The 27,343-nt window shown below is 43.6% G+C and overlaps 1 protein-coding gene and 1 pseudogene across 1 annotated transcript; both read left to right on the forward strand.

Annotated features, from left to right (window-relative positions):
• The first annotated feature begins 16,820 nt into the window (after positions 1-16,820).
• Positions 16,821-21,436, forward strand: LOC123148354 (probable leucine-rich repeat receptor-like protein kinase At1g35710). Its single transcript, XM_044567742.1, has 2 exons — positions 16,821-20,630; positions 20,929-21,436. Exons 1-2 carry the CDS (start codon positions 16,847-16,849, stop codon positions 21,282-21,284), a joined length of 4,140 nt encoding a protein of 1,379 aa, XP_044423677.1. The 5' UTR covers positions 16,821-16,846; the 3' UTR covers positions 21,285-21,436.
• A 2,754-nt stretch (positions 21,437-24,190) lies between these two features.
• Positions 24,191-26,987, forward strand: LOC123150039 (F-box/kelch-repeat protein SKIP11-like; annotated as a pseudogene).
• The last annotated feature ends 356 nt before the right edge of the window (positions 26,988-27,343 follow it).

Genomic DNA, 27,343 nt, shown 5'->3' on the forward strand with positions numbered 1-27,343 from the left:
TGTGGTGACCATTTGAAATCTCTAGAAAGACAAATATTTAGGAACGGAGGGAGTATATTTTTAACATGCTTGTTGTCGTCTAGTGGAAAAATGAATATATCGGAGATTACTTCTTGAGTGTGACACCAATACTTAACCACACTCCACAACTATTTAGAAACAGGACCACTTATTCCTTTTGCACCCTGTTTCTAAATACTTGTAGAGTGTGACTAAGCGCACACTGAACATTCAGGTTGTTTTCTGTTTCTTCCAATGATTTGTCTAGTTCAATTTCTCAAGTTTACTGGATATGGTAGAAATTTGATGGCTGTTGGATTAGTTGCTCAAGTGTAGACGATAAGGAACCTCTGTTATCAGTTTCTAATTATTTGATGGTCAGCGCCAGCGTTGATCGAGAAACTCAGACCCTGAGGCTGATCGAGAAACTCAGACCATGCCCCCACCTGAATCTCGATAGCATCAGGATTCATGAACCCTAGCTTGCAACCACAGATCCAACACTTACAGATCAAGCTGCCATGCGTCTGTCCACTCGAGCCCAGGAATGGGATGGCGCCGACACCGGCTCCCGCTCCTGGCGAGTGGCGACCTCTGCCATTGCCGCCGGCAGAAACTTTGGCTCGCCGCCTCTCCGCCATCTTTCTCTGACGGCTCCTCTGCTCCGGAGAGACATCCCCACGGCCGATGGCCTGCGCCGACACCAACTGAGCAAAAACAGAGTATTCAACTGCTCTGCTCTCCAAACAAGTGCATATTGGTAAGTTTTTCTTTTCTGGTGGCTCTGCTTTTGCTCTGTTTTCTGAAGTCTGCTTTGCCTGTAGTTTGCTTTTGCTCTGTTTTCTCAACTTTGAATACTTCCCTGTAGCTTGTGGTTCAATTCATGCGTGAGGTCGTCTTGGGCCCTGACAATTTTCCTCCTTCCGGCCACAACAGGAACCCTATCAAGCCGCCGTAAGTGCCGCCGCTCGAGCACTGGGCCAGTTTGGTGCCGGTGCGCGGCACCCTCCGCCCCCATCGGCTGGCGAAACCGTTTTCTCGCCGCCCCTCCGGCATCTCTCTCTCTACTCCGCTGCTCCGGAGAGATGCCCGCATGTCGTGACACGCCGCGTTGTCAACACTGGCATGCAAGGTGCCACCGTTATAGCTGGGGAGACACGCTTCGCATGTGTTTACGTTCATTATTTGACACAGCATGCAAATTGGAAGCCTTTACAAACATTGCACTGAAATATGTGAATGGACAAGGAAAGTAGCGGCCTCCTTTAAAAACACTTAAATCTTGTATAATGCTAGGTCCTTAGAAAAAATAAACCCGGTTTTTTAAAGCATCAGTGCCGATTTCTACAGAAAAGGATGCCTAATTAAGTGGCTATACTATACAAATAAGCATCCGTGCTTAAAGAAAGACTGGTTTATTTTCCTAAGCACCTTCCCTAAGAACATTTACAAATCTAGGCGCTTATATAGACGCTTGTAGAGAAAAAAAAATACGAAAAGATTAAATATTCACGTGTCTAGGACGCATCTAGATGTGACATAGTTAGGTGACATAGTTGTCCACTTTGTTTGTGGTCTATTTTTTTGTCCTAGTTTTTTTGTTTTATGTTGCTGCATTTTATATTTGTGAGAGTTTAGATGCGACATCCTTAAAAAACATCTAGATGTGAATTACTCCCTCCGTCATGGTTTAGAAGGCGCGCTTGGAAATTCTCTGGGATCTAGGTGGTTATCTATTGGTTGTGAGATGGGCTAAAAAATAGCATTCACACTACGCATGCATATAGAAATAGCATATCGGAGTACTAATTAGCTACTAAAAATAAATGCAATGCGCCCTAAACCTTGTCTATTGTGGAAACGCACGCAAACTTAACTATGCCTTCGAAACTGTGACGGAGGGAGTAGACAAACTGATTCACGTAAGCATTCCCTCATTCAATGCTAGCAGCTAATACGGACGCTAACAAACTCGTAAAATAGCTGCCGCTGCATTCAAGATTCTATCTTGTGCAACAAAGAAAATCTCCAGGCGTGACTCCTCCTTTGCGCCGATGCCAAGGCACACTCCAGGATTAACTGACGTGATCCCGGCGCCTCCTGCTAGCGCCCTACATTGAAGATGCCCTAAACATCTTGCATTATAGAAGGCCTTAAAACGCATAACCTGGTGGTGCGGTGAGTGTGGTGTGTGACTACTGATGCGTCCATCCAGGCAACCGCTCCACTGCTCATTCAGAGCTCATAGCCTCACTCCATCCAGTTGGTAGTTCTTAATTTCTCATAGTTTTGAAGTACAATAAGTTTTGATGCTTCTCATTGCACTCTAATGATTGTCATCACCCTAGTTCGCCTGTATCGCTGCATGTTGCCATCAGTTACTTCCGAGCAGGAAAACAAACAAGGTAAGTCTTGCTTTCCTTTTTCAGATGAGAACACATACATATCGTGGTATCAAAATATGTTATGTGTTTGAATTTTGAGTATAAAAGTTTGATGCCTTGCATGGTGTTCTTATGATCTGTAGTGGCTTCTGCTTGACCATAAAATCATGACCAGACAACTAACATTATATTTTCTTTCCAAAAAAGAACATCTCATTAGATTCTAAATGCATACCTAAGGTTTTTTAATTTTGAGATATAATATTTCAGCTTATACACTTAACTCTAAAATTTCTATAAATATGCTTACCAAATAATACACTCAAAGATACTATTAAAATATTACATAGATTTTATGCTTTGAAATTATCTACCACGATATTTAGATAATAAAATATACACGAACACATACATATACACACTAATATATAAACTTACACACTGTATAATTTATACTAGTGTCACAAAATAATTAATCCAAGGAAAATTATGTACGAATGCATATTTTAAATTTGGCAGAAGCAAAAGATTTTGTGATACGCAACTTAAATGTAAAATAATATAACTATATTAATAATATTATTATGTCGTTTACTATATTTATAGTAACAAAAATAATATTTAGTAATCATCATTTGTTCAAATAATTTTTAAAATATAAAAGTTAAGTACAAAAATGTGTACTTTAATTCATTCTGAATAAAAAAAATTGTAACTGTCTTCGGATCGATCCTCATGTGAAAAACCACATATGAATATTGAGATATTAATTAGTTTTGCCGTAAAATAAGTTAAACATTGTGTAGTATCACTACTTAAATTTACAAATAGTAGTGTTAAATACTATAATGACAAAACAAAAACACTAAGTAAAGATATTTTCTTAGTGCATATCCTAGGAAATTGTAATAGTCTCACTATATTTACTGAAAATACATAATCAAGCCATTGTTTCACTTGGGTTTATGTTTATAACAAGGTTTGAATTCTGTTTTGCAACTTTTGCCAGTCGTGCGCGAAATGCGAAACTCGATTTAAAAAAAAGTCTCAAAAATTTCAGACAAAAATCACAAACCAAAAATTAATTTTGGAATTGACCGGAATTCAAATAAAATTTGACTAAAAATCAAAATAAAGTAGAACACCAAATTAATATCATAAACTTTAGCAAAATACGCATGTAAAAATTATATTGCATAATCTATGCGTCAAAACGTTACGCATCAGATTGAACACTCCAACGGTAACCCTTCAGAAAGGAACATCATAGATATGGGTTGCATGACGCCGGCCGAGCCTAGTTGGATGCGTCTCACTCAATTTGTGAACTAACCGTGTGCCTAAGCTTCCCATATATGTACATTATATCGCAAAAGACGGTTGAGTACCCCTCTAGATGGAAAAGAGTGAAACCGCATTTCTGACACATTTTTTTTGTCATAGGGGGTCTCCATCAGGAACAACGGTGAAATCAAACACATACACAAACACATAATGCACCCACCATATATAACCTATTTGTCCAGAGCGGTTGTACCGCAGGTGCCAGCCATTGTAATCCTTCATGACATTGATGAAAATGTCTCACGTGAATTTGATCCACTACCTGCAATATGAGTATCGACAAGGAACCGGGTAGGGTAGGCTCTTTAGAAAACATAGATCGTCCATGAGCGTTGCATGTGTAGCACAGGCAAAGAAAAGGCGATCTTTCATGCTACGATTTGTTCATATTAGGTGTTTTGGGATTACTTCCAGGACTTTCAGAATGAACTTTTTGAAGTTACTAATGATGACGGGCCAGAGATGAAATCTGATATGGCTCCATTAGTTCTTTGTGTTATGGAACGTAGTAGAAAACAAAAATAATTCCCTACGAACACCCAGGAACAATATGAAAATGCAAATAGGGTTTGGATCAACGATCGTTACCGACTCCGGAGTTGCTGAGGAAGTAGATCAGTTGGTGAAGATTGGACTTGGAATCCCTCGATATGTTATGAAGATCCCATGAATCGCCCTCAAACAAACCCTTGAATGAAAGACCGAAAGCACGACCTCTCTACTTGGTTGCAAGCGTACGGTCTTAACGATCTGGCAGAGCTTCCCCATCCAGGGCTAATCGTCGTCGGAGAATTAGAGGGAGAAGATTAGAACCACACTAGACTTCTAATTATTAGGATTAGAGGAACTAGGTCGATCTTTAATTAGTCAACTAGGACTAAGTAGAACTAGAACTAGATGAACTAGAGGATGCTCCAAAACATGTGTATAAAAAGGGCCAATACCTCAAGTATATATAGGTTAGGAGAGGACAGAGGGTGAAGGAAATATGCCCTAGAGGCAATAATAAAGTTATTATTTATTTCCTTATATCATGATAAATGTTTATTATTCATGCTAGAATTGTATTAACCGGAAACATAATACATGTGTGAATACATAGACAAACAGAGTGTCACTAGTATGCCTCTACTTGACTAGCTCGTTAATCAAAGATGGTTATGTTTCCTAACCATGAACAAAGTGTTGTTATTTGATTAACGAGGTCACATCATTAGTAGAATGATCTGATTGACATGACCCATTCCATTAGCTTAGCACCCGATCGTTTAGTATGTTGCTATTGCTTTCTTCATGACTTATACATGTTCCTATGACTATGAGATTATGCAACTCCCGTTTACCGGAGGAACACTTTGTGTGCTACCAAACGTCACAACGTAACTGGGTGATTATAAAGGAGCTCTACAGGTGTCTCCAAAGGTAGATGTTGGGTTGGCGTATTTCGAGATTAGGATTTGTCACTCCGATTGTCGGAGAGGTATCTCTGGGCCCTCTCGGTAATGCACGTCACATAAGCCTTGCAAGCATTGCAACTAATGAGTTAGTTGCGGAATGATGTATTACAGAACGAGTAAAGAGACTTGCCGGTAACGAGATTGAACTAGGTATTGGATACCTACGATCGAATCTCGGGCAAGTAACATACCGATGACAAAGGGAACAACGTATGTTGTTATGCGGTCTGACCGATAAAGATCTTCGTAGAATATGTAGGAGCCAATATGGGCATCCAGGTCCCGCTATTGGTTATTGGCCAGAGACGTGTCTCGGTCATGTCTACATTGTTCTCGAACCCGTAGGGTCCGCACGCTTAAGGTTTCGATGACAGTTATATTATGAGTTTATGAGTTTTGATGTACCGAAGGAGTTCGGAGTCCCGGATGAGATCGGGGACATGACGAGGAGTCTCGAAATGGTCGAGACGTAAAGATCAATATATTGGACGACTATATTCGGACATCGGAAAGGTTCCGAGTGATTCGGGTATTTTTCGGAGTACCGGAGAGTTATGGGAATTCGCCGGGAGAAGTATTGGGCCTTGATGGGCTTTAGTGGGAAGAGGAGAAAGGGCCTGCTGCGCCCCCCTCCCCTCTAGTCCGAATTGGACTAGGGAAAAGGGGGCCGGCCACCTTTCCTTCTCCTCCACTTCCTTCTCCCTTCCTCCCCTCTTGGTGGACTCCTACTAGGACTTGGAGTCCTAGTAGGACTCCACATCCTGGCCGCGCCTAGCCTTGGCCGGCCTCCTCCTCCTCCTCCATCCTTTATATACAGGGGCAGGGGACACCCCATAGACACACAAGTTGATCCACGTGATCTTATTCTTAGCCGTGTGCGGCGCCCCCTGCCACCATAGTCCTCGATAATATTGTAGCGGTGCTTAGGCGAAGCCCTGCGACAGTAGTACATCAAGATCATCACCACGCCGTCGTGCTGACGGAACTCTTCCCCGACACTTTGCTGGATCGGAGTCTGGGGATCGTCATCGAGCTGAACGTGTGCTAAAACTCGGAGGTGCCTTAGTTTCGGTGCTTGATCGGTCGGGCCGTGAAGACGTACGACTACATCAACCGCGTTGTCATAATGCTTCCGCTGTCGATCTACAAGGGTACGTAGATCATACTCTCCCCTCTCGTTGCTATGCATCACCATGATCTTGCGTGTGCGTAGAATTTTTTTGAAATTACTACGTTCCCCAACAGTGGCATCCGAGCCTAGGTTTTATGGTTTGATGTTATATGCATGAGTAGAACACAAGTGAGTTGTGGGCGATATAAGTCATACTGCCTACCAGCATGTCATACTTTGGTTCGGCGGTATTGTTGGATGAAGCGGCCCGGACCGACATTACGCGTACGCTTACGCGAGACCGGTTCTCCCGACGTGCTTTGCACATAGGTGGCTTGCGGGTGACTGTTTCTCCAACTTTAGTTGAACCAAGTGTGGCTACGCCCGGTCCTTGCGAAGGTTAAAACGGAGTCTATTTGACAAACTATCGTTGTGGTTTTGATGCGTAGGTGAGATTGGTTCTTGCTTAAGCCCGTAGCAGCCACGTAAAACTTGCAACAACAAAGTAGATGACGTCTAACTTGTTTTTGCAGGGCATGTTATGATGTGATATGGTCAAGACATGATGCTAAATTTTATTGTATGAGATGATCATGTTTTGTAACCGAGTTATCGGCAACTGGCAGGAGCCATATGGTTGTCGCTTTATTGTATGCAATGCAATCGCGCTGTAATGCTTTACTTTATCACTAAGCGGTAGCGATAGTCGTGGAAGCATAAGATTGGCGAGACGACAACAATGCTACGATGGAGATCAAGGTGTCGCGCCGGTGATGATGGTGATCATGACGGTGCTTCGGAGATGGAGATCACAAGCACAAGATGATGATGGTCATATCATATCACTTATATTGATTGCATGTGATGTTTATCTTTTTATGCATCTTATCTTGCTTTGATTGACGGTAGCAATATAAGATGATCTCTCACTAAATTATCAAGAAGTGTTCTCCCTGAGTATGCACCGTTGCCAAAGTTCGTCGTGCCCAGACACCACGTGATGATCGGGTGTGATAAGCTCTACGTCCATCTACAACGGGTACAAGCCAGTTTTTGCACACGCAGAATACTCAGGTTAAACTTGACGAGCCTAGCATATGCAGATATGGCCTCGGAACACGGAGACCGAAAGGTCGAGCGTGAATCATATAGTAGATATGATCAACATAACGATGTTCACCATTGAAAACTACTCCATCTCACGTGATGATCGGTTATGGTTTAGTTGATTTGGATCACGTGATCATTTAGAGGATTAGAGGGATGTCCATCTAAGTGGGAGTTCTTAAGTAATTTGCTTAATTGAACTTAAATTTATCATAAACTTAGTCCTGGTAGTATTTTACAAATTATGTTGTAGATCAATAGCTCGCGTTGTTGCTTCCCTGTGTTTATTTTGATATGTTCCTAGAGAAAATTGTGTTGAAAGATGTTAGTAGCAATGATGCGGATTGGATCCGTGATCTGAGGTTTATCCTCATTGCTGCACAGAAGAATTATGTCCTTGATGCACCGCTAGGTGACAGACCTGTTGCAGGAGCAGATGTAAACGTTATGAACGTTTGGCTAGCTCAATATGATGACTACTTGATAGTTTAGTGCACCATGCTTAATGGCTTAGAATCGGGACTTCAAAGACGTTTTGAACATCATGGACCATATGAGATGTTCCAGGAGTTGAAGTTAATATTTCAAGCAAATACCCGAGTTGAGAGATATGAAGTCTCCAACAAGTTCTATAGCTAAAAGATGGAGGAGAATCGCTCAACTAGTGAGCATGTGCTCAGATTGTCTGGGTACTACAATCGCTTGAATCAAGTGGGAGTTAATCTTCCAGATAAGATAGTGATTGCCAGAATTCTCTAGTCACTATCACCAAGTTAGTAGAACTTCGTGATGAACTATAATATGCAAGGGATAACGGAAACAAACCCCAAGCTCTTCGTGATGCTGAAATCAACGAAGGTAGAAATCAAGAAAAACATCAAGTGTTGATGGTTGACAAGACCACTAGTTTCAAGAAAAAGGCAAAGGGAAGAAGGGGAACTTCAAGAAGAACGGCAAGCAAGTTGTTGCTCAAGTGAAGAAGCCCAAGTCTGATCCTAAGCCTGAGACTAAGTGCTTCTACTGCAAAGAGACTGGTCACTGGAAGCGGAACTACCCCAAGTGATTGGCGGATAAGAAGGATGGCAAAGTGAACATAAGTATATTTGATATACATGTTATTGATGTGTACTTTACTAGTGTTTATAGCAACCCCTCAGTATTTGATGCTAGTTCAGTTGCTAAGATTAGTAACTCGAAACGGGAGTTGCAGAATAAACAGAGACTAGTTAAGGGTGAAGTGACGATGTGTGTTGGAAGTGGTTCCAAGATTGATATGATCATCATCGCACACTCCCTATAAATTCGGGATTTGTGTTGAACCTAAATAAGTGTTATTTGGTGTTTACGTTGAGCATGAATATGATTTGATCATGTTTATTGTAATACGGTTATTCATTTAAGTAAGAGAATAAATTGTTGTTCTGTTTACATGAATAAAACCTTATATGGTTACACACCCAATGAAAATAGTTCGCTGGATCTCGATCATAGTGATACACATAATCATAATATTGAAACCAAAAGATGCAAAGTTAATAATGATAGTGCAACTTATTTGTAGCACTGCCGTTTAGGTCATATTGGTGTAAAGCGCATGAAGAAACTCCATGCTGATGGGCTTTTGGAATCACTTGATTATGAATCAGTTGATGCTTGCGAACCATGCCTCATGGGCAAGATGACTAAGACTCTGTTCTTCGGAACAATGGAGCGAGCAACAGATTTGTTGGAAATCATACATACTGATGTATGTGGTCCGATGAATATTGAGGCTCGCGATAGGTATCATTATTTTCTGATCTTCACAGATGATTTGAGCAGATATGAGTATATCTACTTGATGAAACATAAGTCTGAAACATTTGAAAAGTTCAAAGAATTTCAGAGTGAAGTGGAGAATCATCGTAACAAGAAAATAAGGCTTCTACGATCTGATCGCGGAGACAAATATTTGAGTTACGAGTTTGGTCTTCAATTAAAACAATGTGGAATAGTTTCACAAATTCGTGCCACCCGGAACACCACAGCATAATGGTGTGTCCGAACGTCATAGCCGTACTTTATTAGATATAGTGCAAATCTATGATGTTTCTTACCGATTTACCACTATCGTTTTTGAGGTTATGCATTAAAGACAGCTGCATTCACGTTAAAAAGGGGCACCATCTAAGTCCGTTGAGAGAACACAATCTGAACTGTGGTTTAGCAAAAAACCAAAGTTGTCGTTTCTTAAAAATTGGGGTTGCGATGCTTATAAGAAAAAGTTTCATCATGATAAGCTCAAACCCAAATCGGAAAAATGTGTCTTCAAAGGATACCTAAAGGAGACAGTTGGGTACACCTTCTATCACAGATCTGAAGGCAAGATATTCATTGCTTATAATGGATCCTTTCTAGAGAAGGAGTTTTTCTCGAAAGAAGTGAGTGGGAGAAAGTAGAACTTGATAAGGTAATTGTACCTTCTCTCTTATTGGAAAGTAGTATATCACAGAAATCTGTTCCTGTGACTACTACACCAATTAGTGAGGAAGCTAATGATGATGATCATGTAACTTTAGATCAAGTTACTATCTCGTAGATAAACCAGAGTGAGATCTGCACCAGAGTGGTACGGTAATCCTGTTCTGGAAGTTATGTTACTAGACCATGACGAACCTACGAATTATGAGGAAGCGATGATGAGCCCAGATTCCGCAAAGTGGCTTGAAGCCATGAAATCTGAGATATGATCCATGTATAAAAACAAAGTATGGACTTTGATGGATTTGCCCGATGATCGGCAAGCCATAGAAAATAAATGGATCTTCAAGAGGAAGACGGACGCTGATAGTAGTGTTACTATCTACAAAGCTAGAATTGTCGCAAAAAGGTTTTCGACAAGTTCAAGGTGTTGACTACGATGAGATTTTCTCACTCGTAGCGATGCTTAAGTCTGTCCGAATCATGTTAGCAATTGCGGCATTTTATGAAATCTGGCAAATGGATAAACAAAGCTGCATTCCTTAATGAATTTATTAAAGAAGAGTTGTATATGATGCAACCAGAAGGTTTTGTCAATCCTAAAGGTGTTAACAAAATATGCAAGCTCCAGCGATTCATCTATGGACTGGTGCAAGCATCTCGGAGTTGGAATACACGCTTTGATAAGTTGATCAAAGCATATTGTTTTTTACAGACTTGCGATGAAGCCTGTATTTACAAGAAAGTGAGTGGGAGCACTACAGCATTTCTGATAAGTATATGTGAATGACATATTGTTGATCGGAAATAATGTAGAATTATTCTGCAAAGCATAAAGGAGTATTTGAAAGGAGTTTTTCAAAGAAAGACCTCGGTGAAGCTACTTACATATTGAGTATCAAGATCTATAGAGATAGATCAAGACGCTTGATAAGTTTTTTCAATGAGTACATACCTTGACAAGATTTTGAAGTAGTTCAAAATGGAACAGTCAAAGAAAGAGTTCTTGCCTGTGTTACAAGGTGTGAAATTGAGTAAGACTCAAAACCCGACCACGGCAGAAGATAAATGTTTATTATTCATGCTAGAATTGTATTAACCGGAAACATAAAACATGTGTGAATACATAGACAAACTTAGTGTCACTAGTATGCCTCTACTTGACTAGCTCGTTAATCAAAGATGGTTATGTTTCCTAACCATGAACAAAGTGTTGTTATTTGATTAACGAGGTCACATCATTAGTAGAATGATCTGATTGACATGACCCATTCCATTAGCTTAGCACCCGATCGTTTAGTATGTTGATATTGCTTTCTTCATGACTTATACATGTTCCTATGACTATGAGATTATGCAACTCCCGTTTACCGGAGGAACACTTTGTGTGCTACCAAACGTCACAACATAACTGGGTGATTATAAAGGAGCTCTACAGGTGTCTCCAAAGGTAGATGTTGGGTTGGCGTATTTCGAGATTAGGATTTGTCACTCCGATTGTCGGAGAGGTATCTCTGGGCCCTCTCGGTAATGCACGTCACATAAGCCTTGCAAGCATTGCAACTAATGAGTTAGTTGCGGAATGATGTATTACAGAACGAGTAAAGAGACTTGCCGGTAACGAGATTGAACTAGGTATTGGATACCGACGATCGAATCTCGGGCAAGTAACATACCGATGACAAAGGGAACAACGTATGTTGTTATGCGGTCTGACCGATAAAGATCTTCGTAGAATATGTAGGAGCCAATATGGGCATCCAGGTCCCGCTATTGGTTATTGACCGGAGACGTGTCTCGGTCATGTCTACATTGTTCTTGAACCCGTAGGGTCCGCATGCTTAAGGTTTCGATGACAGTTATATTATGAGTTTATGAGTTTTGATGTACCGAAGGAGTTCGGAGTCCCGGATGAGATCGGGGACATGACGAGGAGTCTCGAAATGGTCGAGACGTAAAGATCGATATATTGGACGACTATATTCGGACATCGGGAAGGTTCCGAGTGATTCGGGTATTTTTCGGAGTACCGGAGAGTTACGGGAATTCGCCGGGAGAAGTATTGGGCCTTGATGGGCTTTAGTGGGAAGAGGAGAAAGGGCCTGCTGCGCCCCCCTCCCCTCTAGTCCGAATTGGACTAGGGAAAAGGGGGCCGGCCACCTTTCCTTCTCCTCCACTTCCTTCTCCCTTCCTCCCCTCTTGGTGGACTCCTACTAGGACTTGGACATGATCTTGCTATGCATCACCATGATCTTGCGTGTGCGTAGATCTACAAGGGTACGTAGATCACACTCTCCCCTCTCGTTGCTATGCATCACCATGATCTTGCGTGTGCGTAGAAATTTTTTTAAAATTATTTCGTTCCCCAACAGAGGGGGCGCCACAAGGGGGGAGTCTCCTCCCTTGGCCGGCCAAGGAGGAGGGGGGCCACCTCCAATTCGGCCTCCATTTCCCCTTTCCATGGGGAGAAGGGGGCGCCACCCTTCTTAGGCCCAAGTGGCCCAAGTGGTCTTCCGCCATTTGGCCTTTTAAGACCCGTTGATATTTAATTAATTATAAAAGTATTTTATTATTAATTTAACATCACCGTAAAGATTTTTGACCTATATATTATTTATTGGGAATATTTGGTATTGCCCAATAAACTCTGAAACCCTTCCAGTGACCCCGAAACGCGTCTGCTTTCTCTCGGAACTATTCTGAATATTAATAAAACAATTCTACAAATAAATCCTCGATGTTCTTGTCCTACTAAGACTCAGCAGATCGTGAATATCTTAAGCTTGTGACCCCGTAGGTTCGATAAAACATAGACATGAACGAAACTCCTTCGTTCAATGACCAATAGCAAAACTGTGGACGTCCATATCGATCCCTATGATTACACGAGTGACATTCAAGTGAATCATTGGTTATCATGTGATGTTCCCTTTGTTTTTTGATATTTTACAAAACCCGAGGTGTGCCGGTATCCTCCTGAGTCATGCACATGCTCACTATATAGTTACCCTCGTTACCGGTTTTGTTCTTCTTTCTCGTTGAAGTGTTCCGGCATCCCCGTGACGTAGTCACCTGTGTCTGGCGAGACGATGATAGTTGCCATCACACCGAGAGGCCGACACTCAGAAGCCTGCAGTGCCTATTTGTCGTTGTGGAAGTCCTGGCCGGGCTGCAAATACAAGAGGGAGCTCTGCCTCGCCTCGAGTTCCGCCAGCTGCAGTAAGGATACAAATGGCTTTAGCCGCACAATCCAGTCCCTTCCACGTCTTAAGGAGGACGCCGTACATGATGCAGTGAGTGATGAAACAAAATAGGAGTGGAAAGGAGTGACAAAGAAACACCCAAGACATCCCAAGCTCTTGTTTGATGAGACAAAGTCGATGGGAAGTTGAAAATGAGCCGGCGGAATCATCAACATCTCCCGCCCGCACCATTTGGCGGTCCCTGCTCTGCTTCTCTCAAGTCTTGCTCCCCTGCTCCTCCTATATATGCTGCTGCTGCTGCTGCTGCTCTGTTCCGCCGCCCAGCCAGACTCTCTGTGTTGGCACCAATCAAAGTAAATCCCTTTTTCACGCGACAAAGGACCTCATCACCATACACTTTCCCCTTTTTCTGTTTTCTCGTTCTTAATTATTTTTATGACTTCCAGAAATTTCTCTAAATAAGTCTAAACAGCTTCCAAACAAACTTTGAAAACAAAAATCATAGCTCTTAAAATGGTAATCATATCAGGCACCGTGGGCGGCTCGCCGCGGACATTGTCACCCACTAGAGAGCGAAATCAAAGTACAAGTATCTTTAACGAGTATATACATTTATATTTTTGCGCTGAACGAGTATATACATTTTTCTTAAAAAAAACAAGTATTTTAAAATGGAGCGAGTAACCATGCATGATCAGTTGTGAAGCTTACCTACCGCCACCGGAGGACGGATTGCAAACTGAATGCTCCAGCGACTTGACAGCATTATCATCAGCGAGCCGTGAAGGCAGTATGCTTGCGGAGCTAGCTTTCCTCTGTTTTCTTTAACTCTGAATACTTGCCAGTCACTTCCTCTGTTTTTGCTCTGTTTGCTGGGTACAGACAGAGCACTAACAGATTACAGTAGTTGTAGCTTGACGTTTCAGGCTCCGGTGGACTCGACTTGGGGCCTGGCAGACAATCTTCATCCTTCCGACCACGTAGCGGACGGGGATGCTCCCCAATCATCACCCTAATGTCGGCTGCTACCCAACACTGCCAGGTCAATCAGCTACGACTCCACTCGAGCTCTGTGACAGGATGGTGCCTGCGACGGAGCCGTTAGCTCGCCGCTTCTCCGGCTTCTCTTTCTCTCTCGATTCATCTGCACCACAGTCCAAAGAGATGCATGTGTGTCAGTGGCAGGTGTGCTCGCACGAAACACAACGTGGATCAGAGTCGGACGGCCACTGAAACTCGGTTGCTGCTCTTCCATGCCTCTTCTGTTTTCAGGGAATCCACGGAAACTTGGAGTACCATATAATTACCAAAGCACTCATGATACTATCATTTCGTTTTTCAGCAACCAAACACAAATCTTCTGTGCTTTGAGTGGATAATATTGTGGTGCTGCCATCATAGTAGTACTGATATACTCTGCTTTGTGATGCTGGCTTCCTGTCATTTCGGCAGATCCGTGACTTGAATTTACTCTAGTAGGTTTCATTCACATGATGAACTGTAAGTTTTTTTTGTTTGCAGGGAAAACTGTAAGTTAAGTCACTTCCCAACACATTCTTTTTCCTGTTGAAGATTGTTTGGATTCTGAAGAAGAAATAGTTTGGAAACCAGCACATTCAGCTTGGTTTATCATATATTCCCCTGGGGCCTCCTCTTTTAGTCTGAATTTCCTGCAAAAAAAGGAAGAATCATTCAGTGGAAGATTGTTCAGATTTGCTTCAGCACCTTTCTTTTGGCAGGATGTATGTCTGTCAGTTTTTAAAAAGATGTTTCGTATTTGGCTTATGCGCCCTGCTCAAAAAATTGTTTGGTTCTGTCCTTCGGTTGAAGATTGTTCAGACTCTCAAGAAAGCAAATAGTTCAGTTGTGAGTAAATACCCTCTCCAAACTACTACCTGAATACCATCGTCTACACCATTGCACCGTGTCACACTCACAACTCACAACCACGCAATGCAGCTTGCAAGTTGAGACCACCAAAATTAAACCGATGAAGATACAACAAATTCCCATCCATCACATAGTTCATATTACCTACTCCCTCCGATCCAAAAAAAAAGTGTAAAGCCACGACACTTTTTTTGGATCAGAGGGAGTACTATATACAGATATATCCTGAAGCTAAGAGAGAATCGGCGATGACGACTGAACAGAAAGGCTGAAAGTATAGCTGTTTACAATTTTACAGCAGATGGCATAGAACAACGAGGGAGGCAACAACTATTGCTTTTGAGCAGGCTCTGTGGTCCAGTAATTGGTTAGTTGGGTTGATCCAAAAGCTCAAGGCACAAATCTGGGTGGGGGTGTACACTCTTTGTTGGCAATTGGAATTGCCGCGATGATTTTGTTTTTAGGAACTTTTGCATTTCTGCCCTTTGTTCAGTCCCGCTAATCTGTTTTACCCCTATTTTTCAGCGCTTCTCAGTTTTGACCCTTTTCCGTTAAATCATCTCCGTAATGCCAAACACTTTGCAGCAGTCTGTGTAGCTGTAAGTAGTGTGTTGTGTACACCTGCAGCAAATCAAAGTGTTGGAATAATCTACCTACAGCATTGCATTGCCGTGTGAGAGATGCAACACAGCCATCCACAGATCGGTATGCACATTGCTCCAACACGAATGACTTGACCGCTGGCTGGAGCTGGCCGTAACTCTCATCTAATGTATACTCTCCGTCAGGCACACATGGAAGGTTCTGCCGACTCTCATACGGTCTGCATACGGATAGACGGCCATGGACAAAGGTGTGCTGGACTATTTAGTGAAAATCGTTCATGGCGCGGTTGTGTTCACGACTTCACGGTCGTTGCGCTCGAAAAAACATCGTGGCGCTGTATTATTCCACTTCATGAACACACTTACGTAATTTTAGACACTCCATTATATTTTTGCGTAATAAAGTAGATTACTTAGTAAAATTACCAACTGGTAAGCCTGTGTATGAAAAGTTGAAAATAATAAACTATGAGCAAGCGCAACATATGCTGTTAGACGATTTTAGCACAATATATTGGTGCGGTGAAGAGATGAAAAAATTTGGTTACTTCTCCACTGCACAGGCCTTCAGGAGCAGAAAATCTGGAAGGCTTGCATATATCTGCATCATATATACTGACTGACTGCAAATCTTTTACAGACACTATTTTAATCTTGAATGATTCATAGTCTTGTTCAACCGCATGATACACTTGACCCAGGATCGGCATTTAGTTTTTTACAAACTAGTACTACCTCTGTCTCATAATATAAGACGTTTTAGTGTCAGAAAAACGTCTTATATTATGAGACAGAGGGAATATTATTTTAGTCTTGGATGCTTCAAAGTCCGTAGCACAATTTATAGTTTTCCGTTCTCTGGGTTAAGCAACAAGAGCGACAGCACTAATTCTGCTACCTGGTTCGGTCTACGTATCCATCTAATGTTTGGAAGCTACGTGCCTACCTTATCACCATCCCAGTATTGGAAGCTAGTACAGCATTGTCGTGCCGTGTGAGACATGCAACGTATCCATCCGCAAATCAGTATGCACATGCCTCCGACACGAATGACTTGACCCCTAGTTGGAGCTGACGGTAACTCTCATGCCTACTCAACATCAAGCATGGCATGTTCTGCAGACTTCCGTGCCCACGGTTGTTCTCTTTTTTGACATGTATTCTCCATTAACATAGCACTCAGAACATGCCTACTCAACATATGTTCTCGACTATTTAATCTGCTGCCATCAGCACTCAGAACCACAACAAGAGCCAATTCCAGCCTAGCTAGCTAGACACGGAGATGGAGCCCCCACCCAAAATGCTTGCCTCTCTCAAGATAACCATACTGATGATGATGATGGCCTCCTCTGTCGCACTTGCGTCGGTAGCAGCGGTGCCCGGAGGACAAGCAAGAGCGCTCCTCGTCTGGAAAGCAAGCCTCGACAACCAAAGCCAGCATGCCCTGCGCTCCTGGGGAAACATGTCATCGCCCTGCAATTGGCGCGGCATCACTTGCGGTACCGATGTGCATCGGCGCCGGCGGCGGCCGGTGATCAGTGGCATCTCTCTGCGCGAGATGCGACTAGGTGGGACGCTGGAGTCCCTCAATTTCTCATCCTTGAGGACCCTGACACGCCTCGACCTCTCGCACAACCACATCGCTGGGAGCATTCCACCCAGTATTGAGGTCCTCGGAGAGCTCCGCGCTCTCCTTCTGCAAGGCAACCAGATAAGAGGCTCAATCCCACTAGGTCTAGGAAATCTCACAAAATTGCGCGTCTTAATGCTTCATGAAAATGAAGTCTCTGGTGAAATACCAATGCATATAGGCAATATGAGTAATCTTGAGACGCTCAACTTCTCAATCAATCACTTAGTTGGTCATATCCCTTCTGAAGTAGGCCACCTAAAGCGCTTGGTTAGGCTAGATTTGTCTAACAATAATCTTTCGGGCTCGATCCCAAGCAGTGTACATGACTTGACCAAACTCACTACCTTATACCTTTACCGCAACCAACTTTCTGGACACATCCCTCAAAAACTTGGTCATTTGGTCAACTTAGAGGACCTGGGACTTAGCTACAACAAGCTGATAGGTTCCATCCCAAACAGTTTAGGAAATTTGACAAAACTCACTACCTTGTACCTTGACGTGAACCAACTTTCCGGGCAAATTCCAGGAGGACTAGGTTGGTTGTTGCAGTTAGAGATCTTAGATCTCGATAGCAACATGCTAACAGGTTCCATCCCAAACAGCCTAGGCAATTTAACAAAGCTCACTATGTTGTACCTTTACAGTAACCAACTATCTCGCCATATTCCTCAAGAACTAGGTTATTTGGTAAACTTAGAGGAATTGTCTCTTACAAATAACGCACTAACAGGTTCCATCCCAAACAACCTAGGAAATCTAACAAAACTCGCTAGCTTGTACCTTCCTCATAACCAAATTTCCGACCACATTCCCCCAGAATTAGGTCATTTGGTCAACTTAGAGTACCCGGAGCTTAGCAACAACACAATAAAAGGTTCCATCCCAATTTGCCTAGGTAATTTGACAAAACTCACGACCTTGTACCTTTACTGTAACCAACTTTCTGGGGAAATTCCACGAGAACTAGGTTCGTTATCGAACTTAGAGAACTTGGATCTTAGCAACAACACACTGACAGGTTCCATCCCCAACAACCTAGGCAATTTAAAAAAACTCACTACCTTGTACCTTTTCCAGAACCAACTTTCTGGGAAAATTCCACGAGAACTAGGTTACGGGGTGAACTTAGAAAACTTGGCTCTTAATGAGAACACACTCTCAGGTTCCATCCCAAAGAGTTTAGGAAATTTGACAAAATTGACTACCTTGTACCTTAGCCAAAATCAACTTTCTGGGAAAATTCCGCAGGAACTTGGTCATTTGGTTAACTTAAAGGACTTGAACCTTAACTACAACAAGCATATAGGTTCCATTCCAAATAGCCTAGGAAATTTAACAAAACTCGCTATTTTGCAGCTTGGCGAGAACCAACTTTCGGGGAAAATTCCACAAGAACTAGGTAGGTTGTTGAACTTAGAGCTCATGGAGCTTGGCAGTAACACACTAACAAGTTTCATCCCAAATATCCTAGGGAATTTGACAAAACTCACTACCTTACACCTTTCCTACAACCAACTTTTTGGACACGTCCCTCGAGAACTTGGTCATTTGGTCAACCTAATGGACTTGAGACTTAGCTACAATAAGATAATAGGTTCCATCCCAAATATCTTAGGAAATTTGACAAAACTCACTAGCTTGTACATTGGCCAAAACCAACTTTCCGGGCAAATTCCACGAGAACTGGGTTGGTTGTGGAACTTACAAGCCTTGGCACTTGGTCAAAACACACTCTCTGGTTCCATCCCAAATAATATAGGGAATTTGAGTCTACCTATATTGGATCTGGCTTTTAACAGCCTCTCTGGTACCTTGCCGTCTGGACTTTGTGTGGGAGGTCGGCTACAACATTTTGCTGTTGCAAGCAACAACTTGGTTGGACCCTTCCCATCAAGCTTGCTAAGTTGTTCAAGCCTAGTTTGGCTTCGACTTGAAAAAAATAACCTCAAAGGAGATATCACCAAGATGGGAGCTTATCCAAATCTTGTTTATATTGATATCAGTTCAAATAAACTATTTGGTAAATTATCTCATCTCTGGGGCGAGTGCTACAAACTTACTATGCTACGTGCATCAAACAATAGAATAATTGGAGTAATACCATCAAGCATAGGGAAATTATCCAAGTTGGGGATACTTGACATTTCGTCAAACAAGCTTGAAGGACAGATTCCACCAGAAATTGGTAATGTAACAATGTTGTTCAACCTGAGACTTTCCAATAACTTGCTCGAGGGAAATATACCACAAGAAATTGGATCACTAAAGAACTTGGAGTACCTAGATTTATCATCAAACAATCTAGTTGGGCAGATACCAGGATCAATTGGGCGTTGCCTAAAGATCCACTTCCTAAAATTGTGCCATAACCAACTCAATGGTACCATTCCTATTGAACTAGGAGTGTTGGTAAACCTACAAGATTTGTTGGATATAAGTGACAATTCAATTGATGGTACTATTCCAAGTCTACTAGGTGGTCTTGGTATGCTTGAAGTTTTGAATCTTTCTCACAATGCATTGGACGGTGGCATTCCACCATCATTTCAAAGCATGAACAGCCTCCGATCCATGGACGTTTCATACAACAAATTGGAAGGGTCAGTGCCATATACTAGACTTTTTGAAGAAGCTCCTGTCAAATGGTTCTGGCATAATAACAAATTATGTGGTGTCGTGAAAGGTTTGCCCCCTTGCGATCTTCCTCAAAGTAGTGGACAAGGAAATAATTCTAGAGCTATTTTACTAGCTATCATACCGACCATTGTATCATTTGTGTTTCTCACTACACTAATAACATGGCAATGCAAAAAGAAGAAACCCCAAGCAGAAACTACAAATGTAGTACAACAAACCAATTTGTTTGCCATCTGGAATTTTGATGGGGAAGATGTGTACAAGAAAATTGTTGATGTCACAAACAATTTCAGCGAAGCTTATTGCGTTGGATCTGGAGGAAATGGATCTGTGTATAGAGCTCAGTTACCAACAGGAGAATTATTTGCAGTGAAGAAGATACATATGGTGGAAGATGATGAGCAATTTAACCGTGAAATACATGCGTTGATGCATATTCGACATCGCAACATTGCAAAGTTACTTGGTTACTGCTCTGCACCCCAAGGACGATTCCTTGTGTATGATTACATGAATGGAGGGAGCTTAGCAGCATCTTTGAGGGGCAAGGAAACTGCAAATGAATTAGGTTGGATGAAAAGGTTAAATATTATTTGGGATGTTGCTCATGCTTTGTCTTACATGCATCACGACTGCTTTGCACCGATAGTCCACCGTGATATAACAAGTAGCAATGTTTTGCTTGATGTCGAATTTAAGGCATGCATCTCGGATTTTGGTCTAGCGAAGATCCTAGACAAGGATGCATCAAGCTGCACGAGTCTCGCCGGAACAAAAGGATATCTTGCCCCAGGTAAAACTATATCTTTATGTTGGTTACATCAACAATCTTGCCACACTAATAAAGACCATGTCATGTTTCTATCTATTTTATACGGCCTACATTAGCATTCTACATAAATATACATTTTCCTCTCTGCATGGAGTACATATTTTAATCTGCGGGAATGACATTAACCTTATTATTATCTTAATGAATATGAGTCCGAATATTGACGCACCATTGGCATATTTTTAAGGAAGCCATGTCTTTTGCATTACTGTAAAACAGATGGCTATCAAAATTAATTTTGGTGTTTATGTTTCTTCAGAACTTGCATACACAACTAGAGTGACAGAGAAGTGTGATGTTTATAGCTTTGGAGTGCTGGTTCTAGAGTTGTTCATGGGACATCATCCAGGTGATTTTCTTTCATCCATGGACAACAACAGCCAAAGTACATCACTTGTAAATTTCCTGGACACCCGACTCCCACTTCCTGAAGCTGAAATCGCCCGCAAAATATTCAAAGTAATTTCGGTCGCGGTTTGGTGCATAGAACCTGATCCGGCACACCGTCCGACTATGCAGCAAGTGATCAAGGCGTTCTCAACAGCTGAACAGTCACCTGCTAACAATGTTAATTATCTCCACACGGCCATTGTCATCCCCGCCTGCTGGTCCTGACTCTTGAATGTTCATTCAGTTGGCACACTATTGTTTCTTCCTATGATTATACAGAGACTGTCTGTATGACATAATTAACCTGTATGGTAGTTTGTTTTCTGCATTATGCTCATGACCTGTAATAGTACCATATACCATTCGTTGCTGCTGGTTGGCAATCTGGTACATATACATAAATATTTGTATGGCATAGCTCCTGCTATTTCTTTGGAACATTGATAAATATCCATTTGCATCCTCTGTCAGACATCTCCTTTTGGGTCGTTGTAGCCATTACAAGATGCTCAAGTCGTTGTAGGCATTACATTAGATTCCAGAAGTACAAATCTTTTCCTATACTGGCTCAGTTGTCAAGATATAATCAGGTGGTTTCTCTATGGTATCATTCAACGTCCCACACGTGAAAAAAATTACAATTGAAAGTATTGTAGCGATATTGTACCGCAGAAGTCATATCTATAACATCCATTCATTACTACAGGAGGTAGGCGGGTTCGGTTATGTCCCCAAAGAGCTGCTTGACTGTCTGTTGCGCTTAGAGTCAGATTATAGAGCTGCTGCCCCAAAAGTGTGGGCTTTCAAATTCTTATAAGGGAAGCCAAAAAAAAGAGGTGTGATAGCTCCCTGGTGCCTAGGCACCCTCTACGAACAGTAAAATAAAAAAATAGAAAAAAACTCTGAAACTTAGCAACATCAAAGATGGTAAAACTTTGTAGGTCTTTGCATGTTTTCATGCCAAAATATCATGTTGAGAAAGGTGTACAAACGAGTTTCAGATTTCAGTGCTAAAAGTGCTCAAAACTTCACGCACTGAACTCTTTTTCGTGTGTAGAGCTCCTCGAATGGTTTTTTGGCATGAAAACTTGCAAGCACCTACAAAGTTTGATCATCTTTGATGTTGCAAAGTTTCAGAATTTTTTGACTTTTTTTCTATTTTTTATTTTACTGTTCATAGAGGGTGCCTAGGCACACGGATGCTGAAAATGCACTCTCACAAAAAATTGTAGTTCAATTTTTTTTTCGATAAAGGGCGCTTTTAATAACTCAAAGAGTTGCATCAAGGATACAGAGCATAATGAGCATATACACCCTGCCTGCATAACTATGATGCATGCAACAAAAAAGTTTGTATGATATTAAAATTGCATGAAGACAGATGATAAGCTTCTGCCAAAAATATGTCAAAATGGACCTTGGACAAAATATATATCCAATAATATATGTGGCGAACTTTGTTGTTGCAGCAGAAAGCCACGAAATTAAAGTGCTTGAAAATAAACACATGTTGCAGCATGAGTACAAAGAGGGGTAACTTACTGGTATAAATTCAGTTCGGTATCATTGAGCAAGGTGCAGCAGCTCCTCCTTCACCATGTAGTCAGTCATACCTGCACACGCTTCAATAACCTTTGAACAATCTGATTCAACGATTATTTGGCACCCCTCTGCAACGTAAAGCAAAAGTGGAAGCAAAAAGAGAAGGAAAAAGAAAGTAAAGCAAAGTAAGCTAGCAGTGCGCGCAGTGGTAAAAGGAACCAGTCCTATCACACATCCCACTCATCCCTCACTCTCTCCACGCTCTTCATCCGTTCTGCGACTGCATGCTCCACTGCTTAGCAGCAGCCATGTCTTGCATCTCCTTCTAGGTCAGAGAGAAATTGCGTGTGATTAGCAGGCGGCTGGACCAGGCGGATTCCACAGACGGACGGAATTCAACTCGCGATCTTCTAAGTGTTCGACGAGATTTTGTACTATATTTTGTATGAAATAAAAAGGTTGTGTGGTGATAATCTGTACCAAAATCTTTTTCTCCCTTTCCTAATAACTTCAGGAGGAGCCTATGATTTTGTGTGGAGCAAGGAGTGCCCATGGCTATTGCATATGTATCATACACGTGCACAGTGTACGTACATTGAACATCCTGACCGAAAGATTTTTTTATGGGCTAATGGCCGGTTAATTAATTAGCTAGCCCAAGTTCTCAATGTATGTGTACGTTGGGGTGCAATTGCAGTGCGTGGCCATGCATATTGGAATTGGCGCATGGCAAAAATACACACGTTGCTAGCACATGCATGCAGCAAGACTTGATTAAGCTACGTATAAGTACATGATCAAGACCTGGTACATCCAACATGTACGCGTACGACCCGGCTGGGTTGTACGTGATCCCAAGACTCGTAAGCTGGTGTACGTAGCCGGCATACGCATCCGTACCCAAATACCCGCGTACCGGCGGCCGGTGGGGAAGCGTACGCACTCGAATACCGGTAGATGTACACTACGTGCGTCCCGGCCGGGTCCCTTGGCAGCCATATGCACGTATGAGACCACCGTGTACGGGCGTGTGCGCGACCCGTAGCGATAAGCACCATGAGATGGATAGATGACATAAACGCGTTTTCTTGAACGGAAAGATCGGAGCGCTGAACCGATGCTTCGCACCATCGTATCCTTTTTGTCTGCCTATAAATACACAGGGCCTCCAGCCAGGGAGGGGCCAGACGCACGCAGGAGGCACGGGAGGAGGCACATATCCATCCATCTACCCACACGCACCGGGGAAGAAGGAGGAGCCCAAGGCTGCTCCAGACGCACGCAGCGGGAGTGCTCGCGCAGGCGGCCGAGACTCCTGTACGCAGCCAGGCGACGCGTGGAGCCGGTGACGAAGATCGACATCATGCCGATCGTCTTTTCCCAAGGTGAGAACCGATGCTAATCTTTCCTAGCCCTCCTCTCTACATCCCGATGGTAGCGGCTGGAGCTGCGGCTGCACGGCCGGAGATGGAGCCGGCTGCCGATGTTGGCCCTCGATGCTCTTGAAGACGACATGCCGGGGTTGCTGGACTCATCACCGGCGACGACATGCTGGGGCTGCCCTTTGTATAACCCCCGGCGAACACTTCATGCCGGACTCACCACCGGCGACGACGCGTCAGGGTTGTCCTTCATGTGCAGCCCCCGGCGACCCCTTCACGCCGGCGTTGCCCTTCGTGTGCAGCCCCCGGCAGCCCCTCCATGCCGGACACACCATCGGCGACAACGTGCCGGGGATGGGTGCCCTCGGCACACTCTCCGCGCAAGGCGACAACTACCACGAAGACGGCAACAACGTGTCGGGGCTGCCGCCCACGGGCGCCCCCGACGCAATCTCCACACATGATGACGATGTATTGGGGCCGTCGATCGTGCACGGTCTCCGGCGCACCCTTCGTCGCCGAGTCTGCCGGCAACACCATCGTGCCGGGACTCGGCAGCACGCATCGTTCGACCCGACGCCATCTAGTGCGCCACCCCTTCTACCTACACCATCGACGGCGCCAAGGCGAGGCACCGCCGCATCACGAGGCCTTACTCGCCTGTCTCATCGGTCCATGGAGGCGCCATGGACTGGTCGGGACTCGTTGACACGTGTTGTTCGACTCGGCGCCATCCAGTGCGCCACCCCTTCTACCTACACCATCAGCGGCGCCTGGGCGACACTTCGCCGCATCGCGAGGTCTCCTTCGCCGCTGTCTTGCCGGTCCATGGAGGCGCCATGGGCTGGCCGAGACTCGGCGACATGGTCCGTTCGACGCGTCGGCGGCGGCGCGACGCTCGACGAGTCACGACGACTCGTCGTAACCATGGAGGCGGCGCGGCGCTCGATGAGAAACGATGACTCGTCGTAGCTATGGCGGTGGAAACAACATCCCGCTGCGGCCGGGACACGCTTAGGCATATCTTGCGGCCTCCCTCTTCGTCGGCACGAACACGCGTCACACGGTACTATCCGCGGGAGGGGCCCGAGGAACGAAGCAAAGACCGAAAAGACGACGACTGCGCAGCTTAATCGGAGGTGTCTCACGGTACTATCCGCGGGAGTAATTAACCGGGGGCTTTCCGAGGCCCCCGGGAATCAGGAGACCATGATCGCTTGATCACTTTGGCCGCGCCAGCAGGCCCCACACATTTTCTTTTCCTCTTCTTGTATTTGTGTACTTTGTACACTGGCACGCCCGCAACTTTTTGTTCCCCGGTGCAAAGGGAGACGCTTATACGAAACATCTATCTTTTTTGTATGAGCTTAGTCTTTCCTTTTTCGTGTCAAACACTGAGTGAATTCAGACCCAGCGTCCCAGCCAATCCGGTCAGTACTACACTACTACTACCATGTTCACTGTTAAACCAAGCTAGTAGCAAATCTATATGCCCACCTTTAATTTAATTGGACTTGGATTCTTCAGTTTAACCTGATTTTCAACTCTTCATTCATGCTCTAATGGAGCTAAACGGATGTCGTGTCAAAATATGCCAAAGAGGTTGAACTGTGTCGCATGCCAAAATTCTATGAATTTTGGAGAAAACATATTGTAGAAACACTCTTTAAAAAGGAGAAATTTTACCGATTTGCAAAACTATTAACTCTTGACTCTTGTCAGATAGTGAGGGCAGAGCAGGAGCAGGCACACGTTGAAGCCGCGGGCACCCATGGAAACCCATAGCCTTCTGGTCATCGTCTCGGCGACTGGGTTCATGGAGGGCAGCAGCACGTCGTCTCCTGGAGCGATATCCTTAGTGGGATAGGCCGTAGCCTTTTCATCAAATGCCTCCTACGGCTGTCCAGGTCCGACTATGGCTCTGTGGCATGCTTGAACCGTGACTTCAATTTGCTGGTCCGCAATGGGGAGATCTACCGCTTGCGTCGCAACAATGGCGTGGCGGAGTACTGGCTCTACTTCTCCTGCAACCCTCTGGAGTGGGATGCTTACGACCCACACCGTGGGCGCTGGATCCAAGTGCCCAAGATACCACCAGACGAATGCTTCCTGTGCTCTGACAAGGAGTCCCTTGCTGTCAGAACCGAGCTGTTGGTGTTTGGGATGGCACACATTGTGTACAGATATAGCATCCTAACCAATTCATGGACAAGGGCTGATCCGATGAACTCGCCGCGGTGCCTGTTCGGATCGACAAGTGTCGGTGTCGGTGAAAAGGCATATGTTGCGGGGGGCAGCGATTCCTCTGGAAGAATACTGAGCTCCGCGGAGATGTATGACTCGGAGACACATACTTGGACACCCCTTCCTTGCATGAATAAGGCTAGGAAGTTGTGTTCTGGCACATTCATTCATGGATGGAAAGTTCTATGTGATTGGTGGTGTTACCAACAACAACAAGGTGTTGTCATGTGGTGAGGAATATGACTTGGAGCAGCGGTCTTGGAGGGTCATCGACAACATGTCCGAGGGCCTCTATGGACTTGCTGGTGCTCCTCCACTTATTGCCGCTGTCAACAATCAGCTTTATGCAGCTGATTATAGTGACAAGGATGTGAAGAGATATGACAAGCTGAATAATAGGTGGATCACTCTTGAAAAATTGCCTGAACAATGCGTGTCAAACGATTCTTGGGGCATTGCTTTCAGAGCCTGTGGTGACCGGCTGATTGTCATTGGAGGTCCTAGGACTTATACTGGTGGCATGATTGAGTTCATTCCTAGATCCCGGATCAGCAACCGCCTGTGTGGAATTTGGTTGCTAAACGGTCATCCAAGAGCTTCGTTTATAACTTGGCCGTGATGGGTTGCTGAGTCCGCTGAATAAAGATCGAATGCAGTGGATATTTATGAATAAAGATTATCCTCTGACCTTCTTGAATATTTGTGTTATTAGCTTTAATTCTGGTCGAGTTGCTAATAATATTTGTGTTACTTTTTTTTACTGCTTATGTGTAATGTGATACAAGATGGTCCTCTTGATCTTGCTTGTTATTGTTTCAGTTTTAACTTTTAAGTCGATGGTCAGCTTGTGTGTTCGATTTCCATGAACTGATACTTCTGTTAGTCTATCTTTGGGGTCGCGTTTGACTGTTTGAGTGCTTTTCTTTTCTGTCGGGCTGAACAAATCAGGAATACTAATCGAAATTTGGAATTATGTTTCTTATGGAACCTTCTCTAAGTTTGTTGTGGGTTCAGGGCTCGACGCATACAAAAGCAAGGCGTCACCCTTGACGCTGCTCAAAGAGGTCTTGGGCCTGCTGTGGCATCTCATGTCACCAACACTGGTACGAAAACACA

The sequence above is a fragment of the Triticum aestivum genome, chromosome 7A (assembly GCF_018294505.1).
Source record: "Triticum aestivum cultivar Chinese Spring chromosome 7A, IWGSC CS RefSeq v2.1, whole genome shotgun sequence".
Taxonomy (NCBI): Eukaryota; Viridiplantae; Streptophyta; class Magnoliopsida; order Poales; family Poaceae; genus Triticum; species Triticum aestivum.

Excerpts from the sequence above, each read along its gene's own strand:
- LOC123148354 (XM_044567742.1), top strand. The coding sequence starts at position 16,847 with ATGGAGCCCCCACCCAAAATGCTTGCCTCTCTCAAGATAACCATACTG. Across the intron at positions 20,631-20,928 it reads AAAAGGATATCTTGCCCCAG|AACTTGCATACACAACTAGA; the intron begins GTAAAACTATAT and ends ATGTTTCTTCAG.